This window comes from Falco naumanni, chromosome 19 (genome assembly GCF_017639655.2).
Source record: "Falco naumanni isolate bFalNau1 chromosome 19, bFalNau1.pat, whole genome shotgun sequence".
NCBI lineage: Eukaryota > Metazoa > Chordata > Aves > Falconiformes > Falconidae > Falco > Falco naumanni.
In genome coordinates this window covers 5,966,069-5,989,878 of record NC_054072.1, presented here as the reverse complement: position 1 = coordinate 5,989,878, position 23,810 = coordinate 5,966,069, and the positions used below count along the sequence as shown (strand labels likewise).

The 23,810-nt window shown below is 50.0% G+C and overlaps 1 protein-coding gene across 2 annotated transcripts in view; it reads left to right on the top strand.

Moving 5' to 3' along the window:
* ZMAT4 (zinc finger matrin-type 4) overlaps positions 1–23,810 on the top strand; it is a 67,037-nt gene that overhangs the window by 6,178 nt on the left and 37,049 nt on the right. For both annotated transcript variants that reach the window (XM_040617917.1, XM_040617916.1), the window contains exon 2: positions 12,523–12,624. In XM_040617917.1, the coding sequence (XP_040473851.1) occupies positions 12,523–12,624 (102 nt within the window). The remainder of the gene's footprint in view (positions 1–12,522; positions 12,625–23,810) is intronic.

Genomic DNA, 23,810 nt, shown 5'->3' with positions numbered 1-23,810 from the left:
GGGCTTCGGTGGCAGCACGTGGCAGAGAGCTGGAGTTTAGCTTGACTTAAAATGAAAACTAATTAATCATTTCTGTGTTTTCTGTCCTACAGTGTCACTGGTGAAAGCATCAGGATGATAACTGTGGATCCAACTGTTCATTTGAAAATATTAAGTGTTGCACAAGTTTATGACAATGTTATTTCCTGTTGCCAGAGATGCTTCATGATACTACTAATTGTAGCAATATTAATCTGTCTAATGTTCAAGCACGTGGCTGTAGTTTGCAGGAGTCTGGCAGGGACAGGAGCCACACGGAGTGTGGGAACCTGTTATTTTTCTCTCTTTAATTGTCAGATGTTTTTACTGCAATTTCAGTGTGCTGGGCTGCAGCTCCTGTGCATTGCAGTGCTGCCCATGCCCGGGCCCTGGCTGCTCCCGGCGCAGGCAGGGGGCTCACGGGGGATGCCTGGCACGTGGGGATGGGATGTGCTTGGATGGGGTGTGAGGACAGAGGCGTGCGAGGAGCTGATTCATAGTGCACTGCTCTGATGCTGGGCAAGAAATGACATTGCAAAGCAGGATGGAACTGAGTTCTGGGTGCCATCTACAGTTATCTTCACTAATTCATATTTATGAAACTCTTCAGGAGTTTCACAGTCTCTTTCTGCAATGCAGGCTGGTTTGTATTCCAGGCTTTTTCCAATTACCAAGCTCTGTTACTGTTTCAGAGTGAGCTCTGTTGCTGTTTGTGCTGGGAGGTCATGGGACTGTTTTGTGTCACGGTTGCCAGTGATGCAGATCATGGTGAACCCCATTACATTCAGTTTTCTCAGGAGTAAGGCGTGTTTTAACGAGCCTTCAGTTCTCATCTGGCTCTGATTGTACCAGGTGATGCTTTGCTTTGGGAATTTGGTGTTACCTGATGGATGCTTTCCTGTTTCGCAGAAATCCTTTACTGCCAGGTCTTGACCTCTTTGCTTCTGGTAGGTGGTATAGCTGAGATGTCTCTTCAGTTTGCTTTTCTGGAGAAGTCTGCACCATTTTAGAAGTTTTGGGTCTGTGTGTGCGTACTTATAAAGGTATTTTCATGGCTCTACCAAAGCACAGGGATTTTTTCTTGTTTTGCAGAGCATACAGAAAGCATTTTTCAGCCTTATTTCCTCTTTAGCCAGAAAAGGAAGGCTGATGGCCATGACTGAAGGCTAACTTAGAAACCCCAGTTTGAAAACCGATGTTGTATGAAACACATTACCTTGTTTTAATGCCTTTCTGTTCCTTCTTGCTACCACAGGGGATGCCTGATAAATACTGTAGGAACAGGAGTCCCCAGACTATGCAGAGAGAGGGAGACCTTTCCAAACCCTGGCAACAGAGTCAGTCTCCAAAAGGAGCAGCTGGGGCCCAGCCTGGAGTGTGCCGATTCCGGCCCTTCTGCAACAGCAGTTTAATTTCTCACTGATGAAATAGAATAATTTGCATTTCTGGAGACCCTTTCACATGTGGAGCAGGAGCACTACAGCGGGCATTGATAAACCATATCTCATTGCTTGTCTGTTGGTAAGGGACAGAATAGTGCTGTGGATTTTTTTCTAGAGGGGAAAATGAAGCACGAATTATCCAAGTGGCTTGCTGCTGAAATGCTCCCAAATATAAGGCAGGTCTGAGATAAAAGTCCAGCATGCTGCTGCTCTGTGTGGATGAGCCTGGGAGATGCCTCTTAGAAGAGAACAAATGCAAACCAAAAAAGGGTTGTGTTTTTTCTTTTTTAAATCAAAGATAGGCAAAGAAAAAGAAAAGACTGTAGGAGACATGTAAATGTTTTATGTTTTACTTAAGATAAAGCTCCTTGTTGGTTGCTGTTGCACACAAAGCTAATTGACAGATGACATGATAGTATGAAGAAGTTCAATGAAATCTGCTGATACCCTTTAAAGGATGTGGAATTTGGATGTGCAATTAAATTAGGCCAGGGGTTTATAAAGCTGCTCCCTGCTAACTTAGGGGACTTAGATAGAAAGCATTTGCATTCCTGGTGTCATGTTTCTAAATCATTTCATTGATTACAAAAAGCCCTGCTATGGCAGGGGAGCTGTAGCTGAAGGGAACAGAGTCCATCAATCATGACAAGTAGGGAGGGTTCCTGGCCAGCGCTGCTTGGCTGCCGCGGGAAGACCTGGGCTCCTATAAATCCTCACTGGGTGGCTCTTGGCGAGGCAGCTCTGGCTGGCAAATACTATATGTGTGGAGGGAAAGGAGCTCAGCCTCGGATGACAGTGAGGATAACCAGCAACATCTCTGCTTCTGCTGTCGCTAACTTTGTGAACCTTTGCTGGGCAGGGAGCTTTTAATGCTGTCGGCTAGCAAGCAGTGACACATTAAACTGATTTGGGGTTAGTGTTGTTAGGGCTGAAGCTGGTTTTGGTAAGAGATGCTTTAGCTTAGCTAGTTAGGCCAGCATGCAGGCTTTTATCAAGGAATGCAGTATTAAAATAATCCTCCATTAGCGATGGGTAAATTTGTTCTCTGAAGGCTTCTTCTAAGCTTGTTGCCACCTTACTTGGCTTTGCCTCTTGGGTTTCTGAGCTGAAGCTGATGGGGAATGACAAGCCCTGATTATGCAAAGTACCAGAGGCTACGAGCTGCAGGCACGGGATTCAGCTTGACTCGCTTCCTACTGTTTTGTACATTATTAGGGAGCCACAGGAAAAAGTAGGTCCTGCTTATCCAAAAATAAACGTGGCATCCTGATTGTAATTGCAGAGAAAGGCTGCGCAGGAGCTGCTCGTCGGCTTCTCCCCCTGCAGCGGCTTGTGCTGCAGCGCAGCCCTGGCACCGGCCCGCGGACAGGGACTGGGGCATGGCAGCAGCACCCCCCTGACTTGCAGGGTGCCCGCGGCGTGAACTGCACTCCGCGGAGGCTCCGAGACTATTTATGCATCTTTTTGTGAGAAGCCACTGTTCCCATGGCAACCACAAGCATCACATGGTAGCCCTGGCGCTGCAGCATGTTAGCCGCAAGGTGCCTTGCTGCACCCCGTGCTCCCGGCCCTGCGACGCCCTGATGCCTCGCGGGGTCCCTGGGGGGTGTGGGTCCTCAGAGGGGCTGGGGGAGCATGGTGCTTGGGGCTGGGCACCATGAGAGCTGCCAGAATTGCATCCCTGGGTGGCAGGGGTGGGAAGAAGTGCGGAGCAGGGAGCGGTGGGAGGATTTAAAAGGGGAGGCGAGCAGGAGGGAAAGGAGCGGGTGCCAGGGCTTCATGCCAGGCTGTGTTGGAGGGGTGGGGGGTTGGCCAGGGCTTAGTTGAGGGGAATCTGTTGCTGCAGGGAGGAACCAGTGGCAGAGATGTCCCAGGCCAGGGTTCCTCGTTTCTTAGCCATCCCAGTTCTCCGCATCCCCATACAAGTGAGTCCCTCCCCTCTGCCATCTGACTACATCAACTTCTGTGTCTCAGTATAGCCTCCGTGGAAGCCTTCATGGGTTTTAACTCCTTCTTTCAGGAGGTTTCTGGGCTGTCCCTGCTGCTAAGCAGCCAAGCTGTGCCACCCAGCCTTGCTGGAGCGAGTGCCAGAGCCCTATCCTTGAAGCGTACAGGATGCAGAATCGATGCCCTGAGGCACAAAATGTGATTGCTTTTTGTTCAATTCCTACAAACTTTATTAAAGCTGTCACAATATATCAACTTCCTCTTAAAAATGTATTTTTATTCAAGTCAGCACATGTTTGCAATTAAATCCTGCCACACGATGTAGTGTGAATAGTTAGAACAATTCATGTGTGTAACCCAGTACACTCATTTGTAGGGAAGGAATGGTGCCACTCTCAGAACTGTGGTGTAGCTCCCTTTAAACCTGGCAGCATCCTTTTTTCATCATCCCCCAAGGCAATTTGCAGCATGAGGGTTTGCTCTCTGCTGCTCGCACAGGTCTTTCCTTTGCTCTCTAAATCTACCCACCTGTAACTTCCTCGGCTTGCCCTTTGTTCCCACCTCAGACAGTCAGTCAGGCAAAAAGGCACCAGCTGCGTTTTACTGCCATGCGTGAGCTTGCACATCTGTCACTCCCGTGCCAAGTGGGTGCCATGCCGTGTGGCATGGTGCTGGCTGGGGGATGCAGAACACCGGGTGCACCCACAGCCTTGGCCTTGCTGCTTTTCTGCCTGGGAGGCATCATCTGCATTTTGTGGCTTTGCTCTGGCCGGAGGGCACTTTTTCCTGAATGCTCATCAGGTTTTTTTTATGCTATTTGGTTCTGCTATTTCTAAATGGTACCTGGGTAGCACCTGTGATAAGGTGAGGAGGTGGGAACATCTGGTAGCTTTCCCCACCCTGCTCATGAGTCTCAGGGGAATTTGGTGAGACATTGCTGGTGGGATCCTGCGCTTGCAGCTGAATCCTGTGCGGAGGAGTGTGCAGCCGGTCTCTCTCTGTGTGCCTGCACTCTTCGTCCTGTGTGGTGTTCCTCGCTCTCTGCGGCGGGGACAGCCACCAGCACGGGTATTCTCCTCTCCACAACGTGGGTGCTGCCAGGCTCCCTTCAAAAACATCGTCTCCTCCACTGAGAGGACACTGTTGCTGTCCGAGTGTCCCTTAGTCCTGGCAAACATCAAGAAGGATCCCAAGGAAGGAGCAGTTTGGCTGCTTACGCTGGGGGAGGCAGTGCGCAGTTGTGTGTTCGGGATGCTTAGCTTAAGACTGGTCGGCACTGATGCTCCGTCTCCTCCGTGTTGCTCTCTGCAGCCTCTCCTCTGTGTTTTGACACATGCAGTGGCCACGTGCAGGGTTCTCTCCTGCTCCCCAGCTCGTGCCACACACAATCTTGTTCTGATTTTCAAGGCTCCAATAAAGTGTGTCAAAATGCATCAGAGGCTGAATGCAGAAGGGGAAGCAAACTGACTCGAGAGAGGATTTCAGGAGCGGAGGGAGCAGGGAGATGACAGATAACCCCCAAACCAAACAAAAAACACAGGGAAGACAATGTGTGGCAGATGTGCAGCACAGCTGGATGGACACGGAGAATTTTTGGTTTGGCAGGAGAACAGGAGAAACTGAAAATAGCACGCACGGCTTGTAGTGAGGCCTTTGTGGGTAGGGACGCTGCCACCATCACCATCGGGATGCAGGATTGCCAGGCTCCGTCACATCACTTGCTGGTGCGGGCCCCATCCTGCTTCCGCCGGGGCTGTGAAAGGAGAGCAAGCAAATCCAGGTGCTGGTACAGGCAGGGGCTGCAGACCCCGCAGCTGCATATTTGCCCTCTTGCACTAGGCTCGGGGTGGGCTGCACAGGGTCCCACCATTGCTGCGGGACATCCCGCCGTGTCTGCTGCCTGATGCTCTTCCCTGGGGAAAGCTGGCTGCTCTGATGTGCTGCCCCGGCCCCTGCCTCTTTCTCTCGGTAGCCAGTGGTGCTCTCTGTGGTGGGATGCTGCTGTGGTCTCCGGCGCCCAGAGTGCTCCTTTCTCAAGGCAATAAATGCAGGAGGAGAATTGCACTTGTGGAACAGGCTCAACCATCCATCATGCTGATAGTGGTGGGAAATGAGGCACTTCAAAAGGCAGTATTTTGCATGTCTTCAGATGCCTTGTTGTAAGTGCAGTGACAGAGTTGCTGAAAGCCCATTAATTATTAGTAAAGACTTTTTTTCCTTTTTATTGCAAGACTAAACAACAGAAGAAACCAGGAAGTGTTACACAAGGTGTTGATCCATGAGAGAGTGACAGCAGCAAAAGGCACAAATAATAGATAACATGAAAATCGGGACATTTGGGTTTTGGATCGTTTGCATTTGGCATTTATGCACATGCTCAGTTGCCGTTTCTCTAGTGCTCCAATACGGAGGTTTCAGAAGCTGTTAATTCTGGGAAAGGTGATTAAGGCCCTTGAGAGTAAATTGGATAAGGGGCCACAATTATTTTTTTTTCCACTTGACTGGGAGAAACAGAGTTGCTGAATTCCGTGCTTTATCATATAGTGCTCTTTGTCCTTGGTTGTACAGTAAGGGAAATGAACCGGTGCAGAAATTCCTGGTGCAGTGCAACAAGCACGTGGTTGAATGAGCACCCACGCGGGGCAGCTCTGGCACAGGGTGAAGCATGCTGGCATGTGCCCAGCACCACGGGTGGGCCAGACCGAGGGGCTGATGTGTCCCAAGCTCTCAGATACCTGCTGGTTAAATGACGGTGCAAAGCCAGTCATCTTTCATCAGCTGATGGTCTCGGTGTGGCCGTTCCGAGTGGATTTTCCCCGGTGTGGTTGCAGGCAGGGGTGTGGGTCCGAGCTGTGTCGGGGAGAGCAGCCCTGAGCAGAGGGTAGCTGGGGGGATGCTCCCCTAAACCCGGTGGCAGTGTTTGGGCGTGGGCTAGGGGGAAAATCTGGCACTGAGAAACAGTGATTTAAAAAAAAAAAAAATATTTAAAAAGTTCAATTGGAAAGGCAGAAATACAGCTGGAAGCAACCAGAGGGAGGCAGAGCCAGCAGAGAGGGTGGGAAGCGGTTGCCTTCCCGCTGGCACTGGGTGCTCTCGGCGGAGCGTGGTGAGGCAGTGCCCGCAGCAGGGTGGGGGTCGCCTCTCCTGCTCGGTCCGGATGGTGTCCACAGGTCACTGCTGCCTCCTGCTCAGAGTCCTCTGGGTCTGCAGGGTCTCAGCCGGGTGAGGGCAGGGTTGGGGTGTGGGTCTGTGGTTGCAGCAGCTGAGTCGGCAGCTTCTGGGATGTCTGCCTGTAACTTTTGTCCCTGTACCTGAGACGCGTTGTAAAGTTTAGACAACGGTTACCCAGGGACTTGGCTGTAATCTCAGATTTAGATCCTTCATTTGCTGCCTCCACTTAACATGTCCCCTCCTGAGCAGTTGCTGTAGGTGCCACGGGATCCGCCAGCAGCAGCCCAGGAAGAGAATTTGGAGAAGCTGCGAGGTACCTGCTTCCGACAGCGGGCTGGCCAGGCGAGCGGTGGTGCTGCGTTTGCTGGCCAGGCGAGCGGTGGTGCTGCGTTTGCTGACCAGGCGAGCGGTGGTGCTGCGTTTGCTGGCCAGGCGAGCGGTGGTGCTGCGTTTGCTGGCCAGGCGAGCGGTGGTGCTGCGTTTGCTGGCCAGGCGAGCGGTGGTGCTGCGTTTGCTGGCCAGGCGAGCGGTGGTGCTGCGTTTGCTGGCCAGGCAAGCAGTGGTGCTGCGTTTGCTGGCCAGGCGAGCAGTGGTGCTGTGTTTTCAAACTCCCTACCCCGAAGCGGTATGAAGTCATCTGCAGCTTCTTGGGGTTTTCATGGGTTTCGGCTTATTGTTGAAATACAGAAATAATTGGCAGTGAACAACAGCAAGGGTGGTCTGTGAAGTGATATAAAAGGCAAAACTCAGAATTAGAAAACCTCTGTCTTGTTCCTCTTTGTTGTGTACTCTGGAACTTTTGCTACCAGTCGTGAATTTCCCATTACTGAAAGAACTTATTTTCCTATTCACTGAGCTCATCGCTCAAAAAAAGGGGGCGATGAACGTGATAACAGGGAGTATACAACAATAAAAATAGAAGCAGTTTGCTGGGGGAAGATTGCCAGAAAGGAGACTGCAACAGTATTTGTCAGAAGCATGGTGGGGAAGCATTTGCTAGCGGTGACTGCAGATTGTGCTTCTGCTCCTGCCTTGCGAATGAGGACCCCCAGGGCTGTTACAGCAGCAAAAGGCTGCTGCGACTGGGAGCCACCCAGCTGGCACTTTAGACCGAACTGAGGTCCTGTAGCACTTCTGGTGTCCTGGCTGGGTCTGGATTGCAAAAGCACTTACTGCAGGTGTGCTTCCACTGCTCTCCTTTGTAACAGGTATGCATTCAGCGCGTGTCCATGTCTGGTGGGGTTCAGCTGGTGCAAAGCGTATCCTTAAAAAGGAATTTGGCTTTGAATATGTCTCTGATGTCAATATGTGAATTGCTGTCCTCTGAAATTTAATGCAACTTAGTTAGCATCGTTCTAACAGTTGCCAAAAACTGGAGTCAGCCTCATCAAATTGATTTTCATTAAGCTGTTATAGTCACTGAAACTGCTGAGAAGAATCATAGCCATATGGCACAAGGTATTTAAAATGAAGTCTCTTACAACACAGTTTGCCATTCCTGGAGATGCTGAGCTGACATGTGCAGAGGTTACAGGTCTGAGGCAGGGAGGGGGGGGGCCTCGACACTTGAGTGCCAGCGTGACAGGCAATAATAAACCCCTCTGAAAGGAGATAGTGATCCGTGTGCGTGGTGGAGGCCCCCTGCTCATGACCCCACCTGAGGAGCAGGAGATAAAGAGTTTTAGATGTTTAGACCTTGGTGTGCAGACCAAGTGCTTCTGCTTGGCTGGAAGGCTGCAGTCCCGTGTTCATTCTCAGCCGTCGGCAAGAAAAGCCTCTGAGACCGTGCAGGGCACATGTCCCTCGGTGCTCAGCACCTGCGGGTCTCCCCCAGGTGTCCCGGAGGCACGTGGTGCTTCGCAGCCCTGTACGCGGCAATGGCTGGCGGTGGAGAAAACCCTTCGTTCCGTTCTGCTTTTTGACACAGATGGGCGGCGTGGTGAGGATCAGCCAAAGGCTAGTCAGTTCTAGGAGCTGTTAGGCAGGGAGAGTCAGAGTAGAATTAAGTGATTAAAAAAAATAGAAATATTAATTGCTTATGAACTCCTTTTATGACATTTGCAGGTGGAAGAAATGAGTAAATCGCTGCTAAGGCTGACCCACAAAACAGTAACGCAGAGTGTAGCTGAGACAAGGCTAACAGGGAGGGCGGGGGGAAAGGGAGCTTTTCTGGTGCAGGAGAAAGTGCTGCTTTTAGGTCAGGTACCCACACAAGGCTGTTCTGTTTTTCCCAGGGCTTCGTGCCTGGAGCCTGCCTCTCGCTGCAGAGGGGAGCCCTTGCGGTTCTGCACAGATGCCATCAGCTGGCCACCCGCGGCTGCCTCGCTGCTGACCGCTGTACCGACCCCTTCGTAGGCAGCAGGCAGGCCCCTCGCTTGGTTCTGGCATCATAAACGGGTCTGTGCGCAGATCCCAGGGGAGATACCAGCCCTGGACCTTTCCCATGGTCTACATGCAAGACCAGCCAGTTGCACCCTGGGGACAGTTGCAGAGAGAGAGAGAGACTGCTGTGAAACACATGGCGGGGAGAGATGCGTGTTCGTGTATTCATTTCGCTGAGTATTACCTTGAGGTCCGTTTGATGTACTGCTCTAGCATGTTACCTTAGAAAGGAAAACAGAAAAGCCCAGAAAAAAACGTATTTTAAGAAAAGCAAAGGAACCAAGCCCCCAAACGTAAAAGGTTGCAGCAGCCAAATTCAGTCCTCTGGAAGGGACTCGGGAGGGAAGCTATCTGGGGGCTCTCCAGCAGCAGAGAGATAATTAGGAGGCTGCTGAGAAGGGGAAGAGGCTTTTGCTCTTCTATTGCATTTATGTGGGACAAGCGAAAGTATGTTTTCTCAAGGCAATAGCTGGTACCTGGGTTTTAACTTGTTCTTAGGCTGTGTAGGTTTTAGTTGCAGCTTTGCAAGGGTGTTTTGTATAAATGGGTGCTGGTAGTGGATTGCTTATGTGAAAATCTTCCTTGCTAAGGTGAATCTATTATTTTTGTCAAACCTTTCATAATAAATTTTGCCCGAAGCAGTTATTGTTACCAGAGCTTTCTAATCATTTTAAGTAGCCAAGCTTACATATGCTTGAATCCTCTCTACAGTTTAGCCTAATATATTCATGCAGAAGCATGAAGGAGGCTTTGCTTTCATTTGTTCTCCTGTTCTCCCTAATCCGCATCCCTCACTCCTCTGCCTTGCTGTGCTTTTCATCACTATTAAAAAGCAATGCATTCAAAAACAAGCAGTGAAACCCTCTGCCAGGATCCCAGGTATGAGGAGGACACATTTCTGCTCCCTGACAAGAGGCTCTGCTGCCCTGCAAGCTCTAGTGATCCTGGGCTCGCTGTGCTTCCCAGGGGCACGGAGGGCTTTCGAGGACCCACCATCTCCTGTGGCATCGCTGCTCGCTTGTGCATCCAGTGCTTGAAGTCAAGCAAAAAGACCTGGTCCCCGAGCAGCACTTTTTGCCGGCAGTTCAATTGGACTATGGCAACGAGACAACAGTGGGACCCAGCCAACTGCTCAAGGAGGTCAAAGCAGCGTGGTGCCCGGCTGTCCCGCTGCAGAGAGCAGGGTGAAAGCAGCCAAGAAAGAGCTGCTCCTTGCTGAGGTGCTCAAGCGACGGCTGGGCAGAGCAACGTGGTCCTGCCAGTGGGGATGATGCACCCAGTTCTGGGAGTGGGGCAGGAGAATGGGAGCAAAGCAGCTGTTGCCCCGAGCCACAGCTGTGAGTTTGCTGCATGGGTAAACAAAGGGCACGTGGTGAGAGACAGCCCTTCCTTCAGGAGATACGTGTGTTCGAGGAAGAACAGAGTTGGGATCTATTATCAGAACAAGAAGGGCTAAGCTAATACTGAGCAGCTTTTGATTTACTCTGGTTTTTGCAATGAGAGTTTATATGGTGAGCGTTGCAAACCGCATGCAAATGAAGGCGATGCTACCTGCCTCTGCCTTGGTTGCTGGATTGAGGTTTAATGAGATTCTTTGGTTTGCCTTGTGTCAATCTGTTGTGTTTAAGCCAGATTTCTTCCCCCCACTTTATTTTGCCTTTGATGCAATTTTGCAACACATCTTGTACTCTTAAAAGGGTCTTTGGGTGTCTTTGAAAGCTTCTCAATGCAGCGTTTCTGTAGGCAGGATAAATGAAGATTAAACCTAGGCAGACAGCAAAAGAAAACAAGCAGATGTCTTTGCAGAATCAGAGAGCAAGGGCACCGTCAGAGGAGCTCTGAGATCTGTGTTTTTTGTCCATAGACCATGAACACCCAAATAAACCTTTTCCTGGAGCCAGGGTCAGGTCGGTCTCACCAGGACCTCTGTTGTCCACTCAGCTGCTTGTTTTCATAAAACGTGCAGGGTTCTTAATAATTGTGAGGCAGCAATGCATCTAGGGGCAGGGGTCCTCAAACTTTTTAACCAGGGGGCCGGCGCGCGGATGAAGTGGCGAGCAGTCATCTGCGGCTGCTTGGTTTCCCCCCCCAACCCCTGGTGGGGGTGAGGGGGGGGCGGGGGGGGGTGTCTGTAAATACCGGGGGACAGATGGAGGACCCTGGGGGTCCGTATCTGGCCTGCGGGCTGTCGTTTGAGGACCTCTGATCTCGGGGTTCGGTGCAACCACCTCCAGCTCAGCAGCTCTTGCTGTGTGGGCTGGCAGGCAGGTGTGCACAGAAAGCTTCGTTTGCTGAGCCCAGGGAACGTGCTGTCAGGCCGGAGCAGCATCCAAGAGAGGTCTGGGGTGTACCCAGCCTGAGCTCCGCTGCACAGCCCACCAATGCCAGGTCTTTCTCCACCTGATTGTTTTTCTGCTAATCATCTCTCATAACTTGTTCATTTCCATGTTGTTTTTATTCCCAGCCAGTGGGATAAACTCTATAAAAACTGTGTCATCAGTCTTCAATATGCCCAGGTTTGTTACGATTGTGAATTAATAGACTTTATTTTGGCATTAGTTAGAAGGCATTGGCTTCTGTTTTCCCTCTTGAATTGCACTTGTTTCTTTGTTGGTTTTTGGTGTTTTTAAAAAAATATCCTATGAAGCTACTTCTGCTGTTTTCTGGCTCTGCCTGGGTTCGGTCTATTATAAGCAGCAACTTTCCTGATATGTGTCTTTGTTATCGGTTCAGAGCTGGGTACCTACAGTTGCTTGCTTAACACGAACGGGTGAACAGAGAACTAAAGTATTCCTGTGAGCCAGGTCACGCAGCAAGCTGGTTTTGTAAGTAGTGTCCTTGCTGGAAGTTGGGGGGAATGCACAAATATTTAAACAGCTGCTTGAGAACAGCACAGCCCAGTAAATCACACAAGCAATTTCCTTCCGTGTCTAAATTGAGAAATATAGCAGAGCACCCTTCCAGCTTAAAAACACCTTCCTCCAGGTTGTGGCAGTGTTTGTGTTTTCTAGAAAACTCTTTAGCAACTCTTTGGTGTTGTGTAACAAATGGTTAAGTGTGCTTTGAGCTGTGAGTGATACGTGCTATAGCTGGTTAGGTATGTGGGATTTCTAGATATGAAAGGTAACGGAGAAGAACAGCCGCTTACAACTGTAGCTCGCACAGTAAATATGATTGCAGAGCTGCAGAGGAATCTCGCCGTATCTGCGGGCGTACAGTGGGTTGGGGTCCTCGGGCACAGGTGTGTGTTCGGCCGCCCTGGCACATCACTGGTCTCCAGCTGTGCCCAGAGCTCTTGCAGGGTGAGGAATGAACGCTCGGCACAGGCTGGTTGTGCATGAACCCGGGGACTCTGAACCGTAGATGTTGGGGATGGTGGCAACCGTCCGTGTTTAACACTCGCACCTGTATAATGCTGGTTTTGTTCCCTTGTGGTGGCAAGAACCGCTCACCTGGGACGTTGTTTTGCTCATCTCTTCAGGGGCCCTCACCAAATGTGTCCTGTTCTGCCTGCCTTTTGTAACTGATTCTGCTTGTTGTCTCTTCTCTCTGTTGTGAACAGATGAAATCCTCTGACATCGACCAGGAGTTATTCACTGAAAGCTACTGCAAAGTGTGCAGCGCTCAGCTAATATCAGAGTCCCAGCGCGTGGCCCATTACGAGGTAGGATGCTCTTTGGTAACTCTGCCAGTTTGTAACTCCTCCATCACTGCTGCTTCCAGCTGCCTCTTTTATGGGGTGGCATCAGCTACTGCCTCCCCAGCAAGCAGCTGCGCCAGCAGTTAAAGTTCCTTTCTGAAAACTCAAGATTCAAAATACTATTTTTACTGGTGGCCTCTTACTCTGCAGATGATGTCACTGCAATGTCGTCTGCTGCATGACTGTATTTTTCTTCTGCCTTGATTTACAAAGTCAGGCTGCAATTTGGATGTGACTGAAAGCTAGTTTTCAAAGGAGCACGGTTAGAAAGGGCATCAATTAAGAGTTCAGCAAAATGAACTCAAGGTTTTGTGTTAAATGTGCCGCAGTATGCTTTGAGTAGGAATCACTGATTGTGCAGAGAATACATTAGTATTTGTGAATGTATTTAAGGTAGGTAAGCAATAAACAATTAGAAAGGATATATTATTAGAGACGTGTTAGAACTGCAATTAACAGCCCTGCGTATCTTCAAAACAAAATTAAGTAACTTCTTGTTAAACAAGGGAGGAAATTACTGAGGGATGTGCTGCTGCAAAATCCTTCGGGAAGGGAGACCTGCTGCCTGCCTGTGCCGCGGCACGGGCTCCCTTGGCCGTGGGAAACGGTCCTTGTCACGGTGAGTGGCTGCTGGATGTTAGCCCCACAGGAGAACAGACGTTTTCTCGTTCACGTTGGGGTGGAGAGGAGGGTGCAGGCTCGCACCGTGTGCTGGTTGTGCAGGGAGCAGAGGGCTCTCCCCCCAGTGCTGCCTGGCTGTGTCAGCCGTGCCAGGTGGTGGAAGCGCTCATGCTATGGTCCAGTCTCTCCTGGAGCAGTGATGCATGTGGAGAATCTGGGGAGCTTAGCTACATTTTGCCCCTGCTTTTGGATACACGGATACTATCAGTGTCTGTAGTGTTTCAGCAAAACCAGAATCTGTGGTAAGAGGCCTGGAAGATTTAAGTTTCCTTAAACTTTTGCTCCAATTCGAGCGTTTAGCAATGGATATGCGAGGGAGACATTTGGCTCAGGATGGCCAGTGGAGACATATGGGAAGCGTAATCAATGTACGGTATCCAAGGATGCTGTGCCACATTAATAAACAGTGCAAACAATAATGCACGTTTACTTGTAAGGCACTTATATATGTATATATATATATATAAAAATTAAAATATCGGTAAATTTCTTAAGACCTCTCCTGTAAATGCTCCTCTGGCTGCTCTCAGTGTGCAGCAGAGGTCCCTGGCAGCCGCTGTGAAGTCTAAGGCTGCAGTTTTAGGGACATCTTCCAGATCTTGATAACGGGTGATGTGGATGCCAAATTTTGTCTACTACAGGAGGCAGAAGCATTGCCGCAGAAATGGGAGTAGGGACTGGTGAGCAATGGGATGCTCAGCCAATCTCTTCTCTTCTGCGCCTCTCCTGTAATTGTAGGTATGAGCTGAATCATTAATTCATAGATGTTTTTGAAATGTGGAAAACAACATGGGTTTCTGTTGTGTATTTCTAGTGTGAGGTGTTGTGCTCATTTGTCATCCCTTGTGAAATCCCAGCAGCTGCTGTAGACTTTTGGCACAAGAATGTTGTTTCCTGACCTTGCCTGCTGGCTTGCCTGATGCAAAGCAGGGGGGTGGACAGGGTGAGCGGGGCAGGGGGATGGGCCCCGCCCTGGCTGGGGGTCTCCTCTGGTGGCCCCAGAGGCTGGGGATGCCTCTGCCCCACAGCTGTGCCGTGCTTTGCCGTGGCCCCACAGCTGCCTCTGCTCTCGGCAGGGAGGCTTAGCGCCTTGGAGTGTCTGTTCTGGTCACTGCTCTGGGGCGTGACACACATCCTCCTCATTACCTGGTCCCAAGAGACCCACCGATGCAGCGAGGGCTGGAAACCTGCCCCAGGGTTTTACAGGGAAGGTGGTGCGGGGTGCCAGGCGTGCCCACGAGGAGCCCCGTCCGGGCGCAGCCGTGCCCCAGTGTTTTCCTCCACGCAGGCGATTGACAGAACCTTTGGGCTGCTGGCAGCTCGGTGCAGCGTGGAGCCTTGTGGGGGAGGATTCTGAGTCCGTGTGCTTGGACTGCAAATGTGAATGGGAAACCGCTCTGCAGTGCTCCCAGCTCCTTCCCAAGGCGAGCTGGACGGGGTTTCCAGAGACCTGAGCAAGTCATTTGCGGTGAGTCACTTGTTAGGTGAACTTGGCCCTCTTTTTGTAGTCAGACATCGAACGAGCAGTGTGCGTGTGATTTCCCTGTGTACATTAATCATGGAAAATTATTGGAAGATAATTTCTGCAAATAATTCTTGCTCTGACGCTGTTTCGTGAGGAGTTTGGTCCGAGCATCTGCCCCACAAAGGAGACAAAACTGTGGCGCTGAATGTCCCCAAGCTCTGTCCTGTCTGAGAACGCCGGCCCCTGCTGCAAGCCTGTTAGTTAATAGCAGGAATGTAAAATTCACTGTTTCTTCCTAATCAAAAAGCAGCTGGTCACAATTTTCACACCTTTCTTTTTTCTTTTTCTTCTTTTAAAAAGCAGTCTGTGGTCAAAAGTGATTATTTTCATAGGGTAGATATCAACTTCAGAAGGCTACATTTTCTGCAAATTAATTTTCATTTCATCTTCTAAAGCTACTTTGTTTCAGCTTTTTGATTGGGAAAAACGCTAACAACTGTCAGTAACAAAGCACACAATAAAACCACAATGTAAATGATCTTTTTGCACAGAGCAGAACTTTTCATTTTGAATTGACTTGAACTGTATGGAGAAAAGCGAAATACTGCAAAACAGAAATTACATACTGGTGTGGTGTGTATGCGGTTTAATCAGAACAGTTGAGCGTCTGCAGCCAGCTCAGTGTGCTCACTGACACCGGGAGAGCTGCCTGGGGCAACTTCTTGCCCAGCCCGGACCCCTGTGCTCCTGAGCATTTGTTTCCTTTGGTCGGCTGAAGGAGGGACCAGCGGACGGGGAGCACCCGGGGCTGGTCCCAGCCTGGCCACCCGCGGGCACCGGTGGACCTCCGTGCTGGTGCAGCTCTGGGGTCTGCTGGGGCACCAGGGGTCTGTCTGCCTTCGCCAAGAGGCGTGTGGAGCAAGCCAAGCAGCGTGCCAAACGCGCCGAGCCCGGCGCTCAGAGCTGGTGAAGGTAACTGCAGAAGACTGTACTGGAAACCAGCGATCACAAGCTGCTGGACTGTGCTGGTAATGCATCTTCTCCCTCTGTGGCATGGTTTGTTTTGATCAGCAGCGCCCTTACCCTTGCTGAGCCAGAGCTTGGAGAGAAAGGGAAATTATCTGCTGCCTCTCTAGCGCAGCAAATAAGATCTGCAGCCTTTGTGCCAGGCACTGAAATCTTGGCTCCTTTGTGCATGCAAAATAAGACATTTCTCTGTAAGAAAATAGAGGGAAACAGTGTATGAAAGGGGGATGTTTTTATCTTGCCAAACAGGAATAGTCAGTTCCAATCGCTGTCTCGTTTCCCTCTCCAAATCATCAACCAATAACTCTTTCCTACTTCTGCACTACTTTGCCAGGAATAAAAAATAATTTGATGTCAGTCGCCCAATATTAAGTGGTATTATTTCCAAGGGCAAGTGTAGTGGAAAAATGACAAAAGAATCAGGGTGTTCACAGCATATTTTTAGTTCCAGCTTGACATACAGCAAAATACTGCCCTTATTTTGTGTGCTTTGTGCAACTGTGTCTCTGGCTTTGATATATGTCTGGATATCCTGGGAGGTTGCTTTAAAGGTATCGGTTAGCTTCCGTACAGTGGTAAGAAAGAGACGAGAACGAATCTTACTGGTTGCTGTTGATGCCCGAAAGATCATGCGTTTGGATATTTTAACTCTTAAAGTAAGTGAATTATCTTCATTTGTCCCCTGAAGTATCAGAAAACTCCCTTCCCATTTCTGCTGCTGGAATAAAGCATGCAAGTACGGATGCCTGATAAAATCCCTGTGTGGTGATAGCTCACTTTGCTGCAGCGATGTGCCAGGCTTTCCTCACGTGCGCTGGCTCTCCTTTCCCCCTTGGAGGAGCACAGAGGAAACGGGATGACTGATTAGATAAAGAATCACAAAGAAGGGCAGAGTGATGCAGAACGTTCTAAACTATAGCTGGCTGCATCAGGCAAGTGGTGGCCAAACGTGGGGTGCCATCTGGTGCAGGGAGGGCATTCCAAGGCTCCTGGCTTGCTCGCTGCCAGGCGTGGGGGCACAGCAGGCAGACCCCTTCCAGACAGGATGCTTGGTCTGCACGAGGTTGGGACCAGCATCCTCCTGACGCTCTTTAATGGCCATCAGCATCAGCTGGCTCCTGTGGCATATGTGGAGCAGGGGGGTGCCAGGGCTGTGCCATGGCAGCTCCTTCCTTGGCCACCTCCTCGTAGTGCCCTGGGTGGCAGAGAAGGGGGGGAGGGCACGTCTGCCAGCACCGTCCTCTGGGGCACCTTCTGTGCTGGCCGTGGAGATGGGGAGCGTCTCGCAGCTATCAACCTTTTTGCTCTGCTTCAATGGCACAGACAGTGTGTGTCTTTCAAGCACAACTTTGAAATGAAGGGATTGATTTTTTTAAATTTTTTTTGTGTGTGTTTTTAAATGACATCTGTGGGTGGGAGAACCAGAAGGCAGCTACCCAGCGTCTGCACCTTCGCGCAGAGCCCCGTTTGAGGAGACAGAGAGCCTGTCAAAGGCTGGGATTCTGAGCACATGGTTTCTGCTACGTCTACATCAGGCTCCGGAGACTTTTATCAACAAAGCATCGCTATTCAAATGCTATTCATGCCTCAAAGGTATTGCAAAGAAATAACTGGGGCTCCTGCCTTGTGATCAGAAGCTCTAGGTTTTGTGCGGCCGCTTTACCAGCTGCTTAATATGCTCAACAGTGGCTGCTGCCCTGCATGGGGAAGAGTGTGGGAGGCATCGGGGAGGGTCAGAGGGCACCAGTGATTTGGGAAGTGGCCGGTGCCAGGGAGTTTGCTGAACAGGTGAAAAAAATTAAAATGTACTGTACTTGCTGCAATGCGATTGAAAGTCTGTGCCCCAGAGATGAGTTTTTCCTTTTCTGAATGTCTGCATCTCACCTTCCTCTGGAGTGGGAAGCCTCTTTGCTGCTGGATACTCTCTAGATCACCCGTAATTTAAAACTTCCTTCCAGCTCTGTCTTTGAGAGAGGCTGTATCAATCACTTCGGTGAGCTGCTCCATAAATTTAAAAAGCTAAGCTTTCTTAGTTGGCTCCACATCCTCATCTCTATGTAGAAGTGTTCACAGCCATTAGGAAGATGTTACCATTTATTTTCAAGTTTCTCCTTGAAAATCCTGCAGGAAAATTACCAAATATGCAAAGTTGCTCTCAGATTCCACCCTGAGCTGCATATTCATCACCACATTTGCTCCTTAAGCTGCTATAATGTTTTTCTCCATTGTAATCTTTATTGCTTCAGGTGTTCAGATGGTACTTTGCTTTTTCATTTAAAATGAAGAAATACACTGGCTCTGTAGGAAGAGAAGCCCGGGAAGGTGTCCCGCGGTGCTGGCTTACCTTGTGAGATGAAGGCACCATGCCTGAACGCATGTGGTGGAGCCTGAGCGGCAGGGGTAGGGCAGAGGCAAAGTGTATTAAAATTCAAATGCAGAGGAAACTGGGGAGAACAAATAAAGTGCCGTGCCCTTTGGCTTGTCTCCAGAGCTGAGTGCTCTTTGGAATGTCTCGCCCTGTCTCTGGAGCGAAGCGGGTGAGTGGTATCGACAGCCTCATCAATACTCCTTGTCTGTGTGGGGCTGGGGTGGTACTCGGGTTAATCTGCTTCCAGCTGGGCTGTCCTTCTCTGGGAAACTGCATAAAATGATGGCTTGTCTGAAGGAATAATAAACATTGTTTACTATTGGCACATTAGCGCCTTAAGGATCAAGATGTGTGTGCTCAGAAAGGCAATTCTGTGCCTGAAATATTAATGCAGTGGAAGAGCACATACTCTATTTAACAAAATAAATGCTGCGCTAGAACACAAGGAGCTGGAATATTCCGTGTCTGGTGCCAGCTCCCCGCACGAGGTGCTGCAGGCATTTCCAGGATGGGGGGGTGGAAAGGAAGTGCTTCAGCTGGAAATAAAGACTGCCCAGGGCTCTCGTGTGTCAGGCAGTCTGCTGATGTTAATTGGGTGTTATCGAAGGGAATGCAATGTTTGCTAGCAATGCTTGCTCTCCTGTGTTCTGCCACTGCTGCTACTTAACCTGCCAAGTTTTGGCTTGCTTTGGTGGCAGTAACCTGTAAATACTTCAGAGGGTGAAGGAGGAGGGGATGGCCCACCTGTTGTTCCCACATCCTTCACCATAACTGCTGGGAATCTGCTCTGCCGTGGTGTGTGCACTCTATATGGTTTTTAGCGGCTGCTCAGGCGTTACTGTTCTGCAGATTGTGGTGGTGTTTGGTAGGAGAACCTTGGCTTGAGGAGGAAAAAAAATATCAGGCTAAAGAAAGCTTTGTTGTGGTTCGGTTACAAAGATGATGAAGATGCTGTTCTGTTTCTCATATATGCACATACTGACCTTCTGGAGGTTGCCGTGGTGCCCTTTTACCCGTGCTAACAGCAGCAATGAAGGTATGTTGAGTTAAATGTGGCCACACATTGTATATGAAAGAGATAAGCGGATTTTGGTGTTTTATGGCAAGGTGCTCGTGCTGCCTCTTCCCTTTCCTGCAGACAGTAAGTATGGACTCACCAGGGCAGCGTCAGCTGCTGGATTGCAGCGTGCTTCAGGAAAGCAATGTAGATTAAATGATACTTTACCAAGCTCCGTGTTACTACTCTGTTGTCAACATTAATGGCTAAACGTTATTTTTAATGCACTCCCAGTGGCAAAATCTATCATGACGTAGCAGCAACAGCAGAGCAGATAAAGCCCTGTCATACAGCTCCCTTCCGAGGTACCTCTGTGCAGAGTCCCTTTTCCGGCTAAAAATAGTTGCAGTTCAAAGGTACTTTCAGAGCAGTAACAGAATGAACCTAGGATGAGACCCTGGGGCTGGCAGCAATGGAGGGGCACAGGGGATGTCACATTAAGCCGACATGGACTAAAAGCGATGACAGGTTGCTGTTAGCCAAGACAGGTGCGCCGCGGCCGAGCCGTCCCCGGGAGAAGCCCCGCAGCTACCGCTTTCCCGCAGCAGCCCCTTCCTGCTCCAGGTGCATGGGAGGGCACCTCTTTGTTCCAGGTATTCACTCTTGGTTTTCTTTAATATTTTAAACTTGCAACCGGTGTTTGGATTTGGATGCCAGGTGTTCGAAGGCAGAGGCTTTAGTTATCCTCATGTGCTGTGACAGGAGCCATCCGCGTGCTGTGACGGGGCTGAGCGGGGTCTCGGAAGCGGCTGGCACTGGCTTGAACAGCGTTTGGTTTCAGACACGTAAAGGTGAAATGGGAGCGGCGGCGGTGCTGCCAGCGTGTGCCATGCTGCAGAGCTGCTGCTGGCCAGCCCGTGTGCGGAGGAGACATTGTGTTTGTGCTAACTCTTCTGTTCCCTGTTGGCACCGGGGTGATGGTTCTGTACCAGCAGTGAAGGTCATCTGCCCCTTGAGCACCGTTACCCAAGTGCAGAGTGGCCTGAGCTGAGAAACCCGAGCTGCAGCTGCATGACATCAGTTGGCTGCAGGCGAACAAGGGTTTATCCTGCTGTGCGAAGCACATTTTGGAGGTTCATGCCCTGCTTGCTCCATCCCCCATGTCCCCATGCCCTTGGTATGTTTGCAGGGAGGTCTGCGGCCTTGAAAAAATCCCGAAACACCAGTGGAAAAGTAAATTTGTGGTTGCGTTAGTCTAGGTGTAGGATCCGCACACAGAAGAAGTGTGAGGATGTGAAGTGGGAAGGAACTTTGTGCATTTGGGGAGGAACAGAAGCCTGCGGGTGCTGGGAGGCAGGGCGTCTGCAGGGTGCCAGCAGCCTGCGAGCTGGGTGCTGAGCCCTGCTGCTCGTGCCATGCTGCTCCAGCAACAGGCTGTAAAGAGAGTTATTTTCCTCTTCACAGGGTACACAATGGTGCGTAGGACAAGAGATAATTTGACTACAGTCAAAATCAATATAGGAAGTGGTAAAGTTAAAGATCGTGTAGCTGAAATAGCGGTTCCTGCAACAGAAAATTCATGCCTCGCTGTTCTGGAGGTCTGCAGGTGTCTGTCACAGCAGGAGCTGCAGAGCCAAGGCTGGATCTGTCTGCATGGCCAGTTGTGAGAGGCAGGGCTGAGTCCCCGGGGGCAGTGGTACCCTGTGGGTACCCGTGGTACCCATCCTGGTGGGCTACCAGTGCCATCCTCCTGCTTTGTCTGTGTGATGGGGACTGCACCAAGGGGAAAAACCAAAGGTGGTATTTTCTTTTCCCTTGAACAGGAGTGGTTTAGAAACCCTTTTCTCAAGGCCCCCCCCCCCCGGGCTGTCAGTCTGAGCCCTCTCCAGCTCTTTGCAGCTTCGAGATGTCAAGCGCAGCACGAGGGAGGTGGATGGGAAAAGGGTATTTCTGAGCTCTCCTGGAGGAAATGTTTTTCTTGTGGCTACGGGAGCTCTGAGTTCACACTGCAAAGGAGGATCTAGCAGGTGAGATTTTTCTCTTATGAAGGTGACTAAAGCAACAATGTTGATTGTAATTAAATTGCCATGCTTGGACTGGATGCTTTGACCCCCTGCGACTGCAGAACTGTAGATGCAGCAGCCCCTTATCCTCCCTTTGAGTGCAGCAGGTTGCTGCTATGTGTTTTACTTGGAGCTTCTGAAGTCTTGTTTTTGCATTTTAAAAATTGCAGTGATCAAGATTTGGGAAAAGCTGCTGGGGCCTGTGAAATGCTTCTGGCCACGTGGGACATTTCTTTAAGGTTGTTGGTGACCCGAGTGAGGGGGATCCGTGCTTGGCTAGCAAGCAGGGAGAAATGATCACAGATTTAGAGAAAACAAAGTGAGCTTAGTGGTTGCTTGGCTGAATAGATCATCAGTAATTGCCTTTATGTGTAAGCAAACCAACATCCAAATCAGTAATGTGTCTACTTGTTGCTTTGAAGAAGCCAGTTTCATGGGGGTGAAGATTCAGCTGTGTGCAGTTGGGAATTACGGACACGTATCTGTGTGCCCGGAAAGTCACAAGCATGAGCAGACACTTTTTAAAAAATTAATTCACAGAGGAAAAAGGGGAAGTGGATAGAAATGACCATAAATTATAAATGAGGCTTTGCAAAAATTACAAAAGGAGAAAAAGGACATTGGCACCCAGCAGCGTCTGGAATAACAGACGGGAGTTTGTCTCTGTGGCGAACAACGGGGATCTCGACAATAGTGTTTGCTGGTCGTGTGGGTAGAAGAGGCAAAAAAGGGAAGGCGTTTGCTGAAAATACTTCTGTCCTCTATTAAAAAAAGCAGAGGATGTTGTTATATCACAGAATGATGGGTAAATTGGTTCTGTTCCAGTAGAAATCTGGAAGTTTGTTAGGCAGCGATTATGAAATCTAGAATGTTGGTTTTTGAGTCAGCAGGTCCAGTAATTTGCGGGCAAGTGCCTGAAAAGAGCAGGCCACGTGCTCTGCATCGTCACTGCTGATCCTTCATGGGACTTGGGAAGTGGAGGAAGTTTCTAGGAGGAAGGCGAGCACGGAGCTGGGCATGGCAGCACCGGGGACCAGTGCGGGAGTCAGAGCCCTCCCAGCTTGGCATGGCTCCTGAGCAAAGCAGGCTCTGGGAAGGGACTGGAGTACGTAGCTTCAGGACAGTGCAATTGGTATTGTGCATCAGGTTTAGAGAACTGGGTCTAGCCAAAATAACTTTTATCTCTTTTGATGAGATTACAAGTAGGGCCAATACAGATAATAAAGTTGGTGTAATCATATGACTGCATGTTTCGTGGCAATTTAATTAAGAAAATGCCAGCATACAAAAAATCAACACAGTACAGACTAAAGGGATTAGAATCCAACCAACAGGCTTCTGAAAAAGAATTTATTGCAAACTAGGAGAAGCCACGGCCATTCGGGGTGCCATTACAGTTCCATTCTTCATCTCCCACCTGGCTGCCTCTGCCTGTGCTTGGCACGGCCACGTGTCCCCCAGTGTGGTAGGTCCCTGGGTTTTGGCTGGAGGACAGGGCACAGAGGAGGGAGAGCAGGAGAGGAGAGGCAGGCTGACCGAAAACGTGATGCTGCCAGCGGAGGAGTGAACAAGCAGATGATAAAGGGAACTATGGGGAATACAGAAATTGGATCAGATGCAAGCACGGCATGAGGAGAGCAGCAGAAATGGTTGATTTGAACCTGGCGAGGTGGTTGGGGATGTGGGAGGAAGTCCCTTACAAGATGGTGAAATGTTTTAGACTGTCAGGTCAGCTTAAATCAGTGGTGCAAAGTGGGAGCGGATCCCGGGGCTGCAGGAGGCTGTGGAGCTGGTGCTGGTGGGGGCTTCTCCTACACCCCCGGGCAGCGCTCGGGGAGGGAGGGATCCGTGTGCGTCTCTGCAGCCCGGCAGACCCTGGGCTAGAGCCTCCCCTGGGGACTTCTGGCCTTGTGAAGGGAGATGTGTCTCGGTCCTCCCCAGGGATGTCGCTGCTGTTGGTAAATTGGTAGAGAATCCGTGAAGTTACGGTGGCAGTGAGCAACCCCTCCATCAGCCAGGGCCAGCAGGGCTGCAGTGTCTGAACCAGCCTTGTCTGTGGCTACCAGGGTCCTGCCAGCTGCCGCTGCCGCCACAGAGCCGTGATTGTCTCCTCTTGCCGTGCTGCTGCTCGCTCTGGGCAGGAGTGTGCTGCAAAACTTGATTTATGCAAAATCAAATTGCATTTCATAGCACAATTTAGGTCTGCTTTGCCCTTTTTATGTTTTAGGGTTGAATTACCAGAACTCTGCTGCCTCTGCCACTATCTTCTGTATTAAAATAGATTTGACATAGATAGAAATGATCCATTTATTTACTTTTATTGATGAGCGTTCTTAATAATAGCACAGGAGCTTGCAGTGCAGAGGTCTGCAGTTGCTATGTGAAAACAGGCTCTTTCTCAGCTTCCCCCTGCTCCCTGCATAGAGAGTGTTGTTTTTACAGCACGTAGTGTTAAGCTAGACTTCTTGCCTTCTGAAGGAGTCGTTTCCAGACGGTAGGGACAGAGAATTTAAGTGAAAATGCCTTTAGCATAACGTTTTATAAAGCTAC